The sequence below is a fragment of the Garra rufa genome, chromosome 3 (genome assembly GCF_049309525.1).
Source record: "Garra rufa chromosome 3, GarRuf1.0, whole genome shotgun sequence".
NCBI classification, from domain to species: domain Eukaryota; kingdom Metazoa; phylum Chordata; class Actinopteri; order Cypriniformes; family Cyprinidae; genus Garra; species Garra rufa.
The window spans coordinates 56,663,036-56,670,452 of record NC_133363.1 but is presented as its reverse complement, the minus strand read 5'-3'; the positions used below and the strand labels follow the sequence as shown (position 1 = coordinate 56,670,452).

At 32.8% G+C, this 7,417-nt stretch overlaps 1 protein-coding gene and 2 non-coding genes across 3 annotated transcripts in view; 1 reads left to right on the top strand and 2 right to left on the bottom strand.

Annotated features, from left to right (window-relative positions):
• Positions 1 to 2,266: 2,266 nt before the first annotated feature.
• On the bottom strand, positions 2,267 to 2,339 carry trnar-ucg (transfer RNA arginine (anticodon UCG)). The gene has a single exon. It is a non-coding gene; the product is annotated as a tRNA-Arg (tRNA).
• A 513-nt stretch (positions 2,340 to 2,852) lies between these two features.
• Positions 2,853 to 2,925, top strand: trnar-acg (transfer RNA arginine (anticodon ACG)). The gene has a single exon. It is a non-coding gene; the product is annotated as a tRNA-Arg (tRNA).
• A 716-nt stretch (positions 2,926 to 3,641) lies between these two features.
• The window catches only part of kif7 (kinesin family member 7), a 29,848-nt gene continuing 26,072 nt past the window's right edge, over positions 3,642 to 7,417 (bottom strand). The window contains exons 17-18 of the mRNA XM_073837367.1: positions 4,876 to 5,037; positions 3,642 to 4,322 (exon numbers count right to left, since the gene is read on the bottom strand). Coding sequence (XP_073693468.1) covers positions 3,943 to 4,322; positions 4,876 to 5,037 — 542 coding nt within the window. The 3' untranslated portion in view covers positions 3,642 to 3,942. The remainder of the gene's footprint in view (positions 4,323 to 4,875; positions 5,038 to 7,417) is intronic.

Here is a 7,417-nt window from a genome sequence, read left to right as displayed (position 1 = left end):
CAATTAGCCAACGCTTAATTTTGGACACGTAACGTGTGCAGAGTACAATTGAATTTAGCGGCTCCTGGCGGTGAGTTTTCTCTTTATCAAGCGCGTATTCAGGTACTTCATACAATTAGGTTTTTGCTCTCAAATAAATGCAAACAGTTAATGGTTTCAAGGAATTTAAGATCTATGTACACAGTCCTATTTTCCATGTTTTTAAAGTCTACAGATAGACTACAGAATGAAAGTCTGAAGATACTTAATCTGCAGCGTTGAATTGTCACTACGGAATCTGCAACGTTACCATCAGTTACTAAAATGCTGAGAAATCATATCATTATGCTTTAACAAAGACAGAAAATGCATAATTTTATTTGATCATCTGGTCGAAGAAAAAGATATCAAACGATGCATTTTATTTAATACAATATAATCTTACATTTTATGGCGTATTCTACAACCATATCTATGATTAGTTATGTTTGTGCTGGGTTTATTGTTAGCCTACTATTTTTGGTTACATTTTAATGCCAAATTACGCTTATTTAACGACGCAGTAATCACTAATTTGCAATCATTTAGACTATTTGTTTGTAAAAAAAATAGCCAGCCTGTTTAATTTTCTACAGTTTCTATCATAAATGTACAAGAAGAATGTAAACAAAAAGCCTAAGCAGACAAATACAATCTACATTTTCTCTTTGTTTTTTGCCATTAAAGGTCGATTTCACACATTTGCAAACTGTGTTTCATTGTCATTAATTTATGCCTATTTTCCTCGCCTCGTGTGCTATATTATTCCCCTTCTGTCCTTACAGATTAAATGCGCTAATTTATGACAAAAATACGAAAATCCAACTTTTGCGGACACACTTAAGATAATCGTTGGTCATCCACCAAAGCATGCTGAATAAATGAAAGGTGGATTAGTTATCAATAATAGCCTAACAAATATATAAACCTAAATAGCCTCATAATGTATTGTTCAATTTATCAAAAACTTGTTGTCTGTAATGGCTCGTTCTGGTAAAACTGTTTTGATTCCACAACAGATCAGAATATAGAATATATGAAAGCCTTTAACAAATAGCACCAAACATATCCATAGGCTTTTAAATCGAAATAATTTTCTTCCGTTTTCGAACACTATTTTAAAATCAACTTTCTCACAGAAAAACATGAAAGTGGGTGAAATTCACAAAGATATCACATTCTACAGCGGTCTAGAGCACAAAATCCTAAAGTGTGGTGTCATACCGCCACCTGGTGGCTATTTAGGCTATGCATCATCTATGTAGCTGCAATAAACCTGTAAATAAATATTAAGTAAAATCTTTTGCAATGATTTTCACTGCTTTTGTTGATATTTAAAAGCTCTATCTAAAAACATGTACACCACCAGTCAAAGGTTTTTGAACAGTAAGATGTTTTTAATGTTTTTTAGGCCTCTTCTGCTCACCAAGCCTGTATTTATTTGATGCAAAGTACAGCAAAAACAGTAATATTGTTAAATATTTGTAATATTTAAAAAAACTGTTTTCTATTTTAAATTAAATTTTAGCATCATTACAATCATTACTCCAATATTCTGATTTATTATGTTGAAAACAGCTGAGTCGACTTTATTAGGTTTCTTTGATGAACAGAACAGCATTTATCTGAAATAGGTTTTGTAACATGATAAATGTCTTTATCATCACTTTTGATCAATTTAAAGCATTAAACATGAACAAAAATTATTTCTATATATATATATTTTTTAATACTATACTACTATATTTTAATTATATAATGTTACAAAAGTTTTTTTATTTCAGTTAAATGCTGATCTTTGGATCTTTCTATTCATCAAAATCAGCATATTACAATGATTTCTGAAGGATCATGTGACACTGAAGACTGAAGTAATGATGCTGAAAATTTAGTTTGATCACAGGAATAAATTACATTTTCAAATATATTCAAATAGAAAGATGTTATTTAAAATAGTAAAAATATTTCTAAATATATTACTGCTTTTGCTGTATTTTGGATCAAATACGTGCAGGCTTGCTAAGAAGAGGAGATTTCTTAAAAAAAAAAAAACTTACAAAATCTTACTGTTCAAAACCTTTGGTAATATAATTGGCCTAGCCTACTATGCAAAAATAAGTTGGTGAAGAAACTCCTATTGCTAACAAAACCCACATATCATCTAAAATCTAGTGTCTAGTGTTTCTTTTTAAAACATCAGGTAAATAAAAACACTGTGATAGGTCTATCCTCAAAGTTTTAAAAACTTCGACCCCGGCAGGACTCGAACCTGCAATCTTCTGATCCGAAGTCAGACGCCTTATCCATTAGGCCACGAGGCCTGCGAAACAACATCGGAAGTCACGTGTCACACTGCGAACAACAGAACATTAGTTGAATAGGTTTGTACACCGACAGAGGGCGCGATTTCTATTCTTAGCATCAAGCTTTGTTTCCACAGAAGACCCAGAAGAGGGCGCAAACAGACAAAAGATTACTTTCGAAACAAGACGCTTTTAAACGTCAAAAACGTAGTTTTAAGTCAAAATGTTCAGGTTTACCTTGACAATCACACCACTACGAACATTTTTGCATGTTAATGGTTCAGATCAGGCGCAGTATTGTTAACGTAAGTAACAATTAGCAAATATGCTCGCAGCTATTGTGCATTAGCCGCTGCGTAGCACAAAGCTAAAAATGATAGTTAACAGTTATTTATTTTTTAATTATATCTTTTTTTTTTTTTATCTCTGCTGAAGGCATTACGTTTTACTGCCTTCTTTCATACAATGAAAGTGTTTCAAAACAGATACGTATACAGTATATATACTTCTGCCAAAACAGCACCAACATACGGGCCAGTGGCGCAATGGATAACGCGTCTGACTACGGATCAGAAGATTCTAGGTTCGACTCCTGGCTGGCTCGGTTACCTTTTTTCATTGATGCTTAGAAAGGAAAAACGACGCATTAAGATGTGTACATTTTATTTTGCCTAAACATTAAAAAATAAATAAATAAATGTAGCACTGCCCTTTAGAAGCAACAGGTAAATTTACACTGATCTTCAAATTAATTAAATTAAAATGAGCTCTTAATGCATTGTTTCCTTCTGAAGCATCAGTGAGTGTTTGAACCTTCTGTAAAAGTTGCATACGAGTCCCTTGGTTCTCCTTAGAATGAAAAGATGGATCTCAAGGGTTAAAATAGACAAAAGTGCTGAAAAACCAAAGAATATGTGGGACCTGAAGGATTTTTCTGAAGAACAGCAGGCAGTTTAACTGTTCAGGACAAACAAGGGACTCATGAACAACTATTACTAAACAAAAAAACACAGCTGTGGATCATTCAGGTAACAACACAGTATTAAATCATGTGTATGTACTTTTAAACGGGATCATTTTTCACGAATTCAACTATTATTTTCTCTTGTAGACTAGATCTTATGTGAAATATCTTTTTCAGGTCAGTACTAAATAAAACATAACACGCATTTTGTATGATCCCTCGAATTTTGCTAAAATAAATAGCATTTAGCAAATTCAGCAAGGTGTATGTAAACTTTTGACTTCAACTGTATATATATTAATCTTGCTTCTTAGTTGTGTTATTTATTTTTTGTTATTGAAAAAAATATGATCTGGTTAAGGGTTTTTGTTTTTTTATTTTCTGTCAAGGCATTTTTTAAATTCCATTATTTATGAAAGAAAAGCCCTTTTACATTCACTAAAAAAGTGGCCAAGAGTGTCAGACACCTGCAACAGATGAATAAAAAAGTGCTTGAAATGTGACCGAATGAATCAAAAGTACATTTCAAGAATGACTGATAACAACAAAATGCAAATAAACAATTAATAATCAGTATTCCTTAGCAATAAAATCGATATATAATATTTTGTAAACTGTGGGTTACTGGTACAATACCGAAGATACTAGCTGCACAAACTACACCGGATTTCTCCGAACATCAATTATTGCTGAATTGGAATGAAGTGGTCCTGTGTTGAGGCTCAGTCTCCTTAATTCTCTCCGCTGTCTTGTGAGGGGCAGAGAGGCTGTCCCGCTCCAGTGTGTGGAATTCATACCGGGCTGAATTATTCTGTTATTTGGCAGTTCACAAGCTGCTCTCTGCCTGAGCTCCTCCATGCTGTACTGGTCCTCCGTGGGGAGTGAAGAGCGCCTCCACGTTGGTGGAAGAGGGGCATGCACCAGCTCTCGCATCTCTTCTCTTGACTTCTGAACTCTCTCTGCTTCAAGAATACACTTTGGATCTTCAATAAGTCTGCCCTGGACCCCACCTGAAAGCCGACTGTCACAATTTGGACCTGAGAAAAGGTGTGGAAAAATATTGAACAATGAAGCAAAAGCAAAAATTCAGACAAAAATGACATTCCTGTCCTGTTTACTCCACGAAACAAACAGGTTCACCTTCATGTTTTCAAATGCACTGCAAGTGATCACAACAACCAACAGTATTTTTCATCAAATCACCATCATCTGTTAAACCATCCAAGGCACCATTTTGTGACTAAAACAAGATATCAGTGTGTTCCTCACATACTGACTTCAGAAGTCTTTAATTATGCTTTTTTGAGCTTTGATATGCTGGCTGATATTTTCTCCCAAAAGAAAATTATAGGTCTGAACAACAAAAGATAAAAACTAGAAGTACAAGTAGTAATGAAAAAAGCATTTTAAGTTTTTTATTATTTACAAAAATCCGAAAACTCTCAGAATTTAATTTAGAAGCTGCTTTTCCATTGAAATAATAATGAAAATATAACAAAAAAACAACAACATGTGACTCAAAAACATGAAAAATAAAAACGAACTGGAAGACATTGGATAAAACTGTTACTGTATACCAGCCGTTCTCACCTTTGCTTTGTTCTCCAGCATGATTTACAGGGCCACACATTTCCCTTAGTTTGATGTTCAGCTCCTGATTGGCTAATTTGCAGAAGTTCAGCTCTTTGCTGAGGTTGTGAATCAATCCCTCGTACTGCCGCTGTCTACCAGCCAAACCCTCATCCATTTGCTCTGGAAACACAACAAATTGCCAATACTCTCACCTTACATGCTTATAATGATTTGTGAATTCTTAGCAGTGCAATTACATAACACTGGGTATGTTCTATAACCAAGAATAAATAATGATAAATGAAATATAAATATAATGTGTTTAAAGGGATACTTCATCTAAAAATCTAAATTGTATCATTATTTACTAAGCCTCAGACTTTGGTTAACATTCAAAACACAAATTAATATATTTTTATACATAACCACAGATGTTTCTGTCTGTTCATTGAAAGTCCAAGTAAACAAAACTTAAAAGATACAAAAAGGTTACAAAGGTGCTGTAAAACCAATCCACATGAACCAAGCATTTTTAATCTCACACTACCAGTCAAAAGATTTTTTTTTAAACAAGTCTCTTCTGCTTACCAAGCCTGCATTTATTTGATCCAAAATACAGCAAAAAATTGTAAAATATTGAAATATTTTTACTATTTAAAATAACTGTTTTCTACTTGAATATATTTTAAAATGTAATTTATTCCTGTGATTTCAAAGCTGAATTATTAGCATCAATAATCCAGGCTTCTGTGTCATAAGATCCTTCAGAAATGCTGTTAAAAAAACATTTATTATTATTATTATGATGTTGAAAACAGTTGAGTAGAATTTTTCAGGTTTATTTTAAGAATAGAAAACTCAGAAGAACATCATTTATCTGAAATCCTTTGTGACATTATAAATGTCTTTATCATCAATTTTGATCAATTTAAAGCATCCTTGCTAAATAAAAGTATTAATTGCTATAATTTCTTTCCCAAAAAAGGAAAAACAACTTTTTAAAGGTATAATTTGTTACAAAATCTTTTTATTTTATTTATTTTTTTTATAAATGCTGATCTTTGAATCTTTCTATTCATCAAAGAATCATGAAAAAAATTGAATGTAAAAATGTAAATGAAAAGTTGTTGTTAATATTAATAATAATAAAATGAAAATAAATAAAATTAATAATAAAAAATGTTTCTTAAACAGCAAATCAGCAGGATCATGTGACACTGAAGACTGGAGTAATGACGCTGAAAATATAGCTTTGATCACAGGAATACAATTTTTTACATTTTAAAAATATATTAAATAGAAATATATTTAAATAGAAATTAGTAATTTTAAAAAGTATAAATATTTCACAATATTACTGCTTTTGTTGTATTTTGGATCAAATAAATGCAGGCTTGGTAAGCAAAAGATAATGCTTTAAAACAAAACGTAAAATCTTACTGTTCAAAAACTGGTGACTGGTATTTATGTCTTACAAAGAAAGGAAAAATAAAAACATCATTCAACAATTTCTTCTTTTCTGTGTCAGTCTTCAATCACATTTATTTATTTATACACTTCAACAAAATTAATTTAACAGAATTTAATTTAAGAATTCTTGGATGCGCTTTCACAAATTAAAACAGGTTAACATGGAAGAAAATAATAAAGTTAAATAAAGTAATTTTTGTTTTGTTTTCTTTGTGCACAAAAAATATTGTAGTAGCTTCATAAAATTACGGATGAACCACTGATGTCACAATGGACTATTTTAACGGTGTCCTTACTACCTTTCTGGGCCTTGAACATGGTCTATGCAGGGTCAGAAAGCTCTCAGATTTCATCAAAAATATATAAAATATATTAATTTGTGTTCTGAAGATAAACCAAGGTCTTACAGGTTTGGAACATAAGGGTGAGTAATTAAAGGGGTCGTCGGATGCAAAACTAACTTTTACATGTTGTTTGAACATTAATGTGTGTTGGCAGTTTGTGTACACAACCACCCTACAATGATAAAAATCCACCCAGTGGTATTTTTTTAATTTTTAAAAGTAATATCCCCTTTTTAAAATCAGCTCATTCTCAGCTTCTTGTCGTTGTGACGAAACACGGTTGATTGACATGAGCGGCATACCTTAGACCCGCCCTCACCGAGCTGAAACAGTCCGAATACGATCGCCATTGTGTGACTCAGGTGCAGAGGAAGACTCTATTTGAGCGATTGAGGTGTTCTGTTGTTGAATGTAATAAGGAACATAGCAGTAGTCATTTACTCCCGACATCTGAGCCACTTAAGAGGCAGAGGACAACGTTACTTTCGTTTTTAAAAGGAAAGCGCCGATCCCGATCTACATATGCATCTATGTTCGTGTGAATCATTTGTGATGCAGCTTCACCCACAGCAGAAGTGAGTATAAGGGTTTTTATGCACCTTTGCAAATCTTTCTTAATAATGTGCTTGTTGGCAAGTTTCGCCGATAAACGCGGCTAAAGTAAACATTACAGCTCGTAATCCCTAAGCAGAGAGGGGCGGGGCGAGCAGAACTCATTTGCATTTAAAGGGCCCATGCGATAAAAT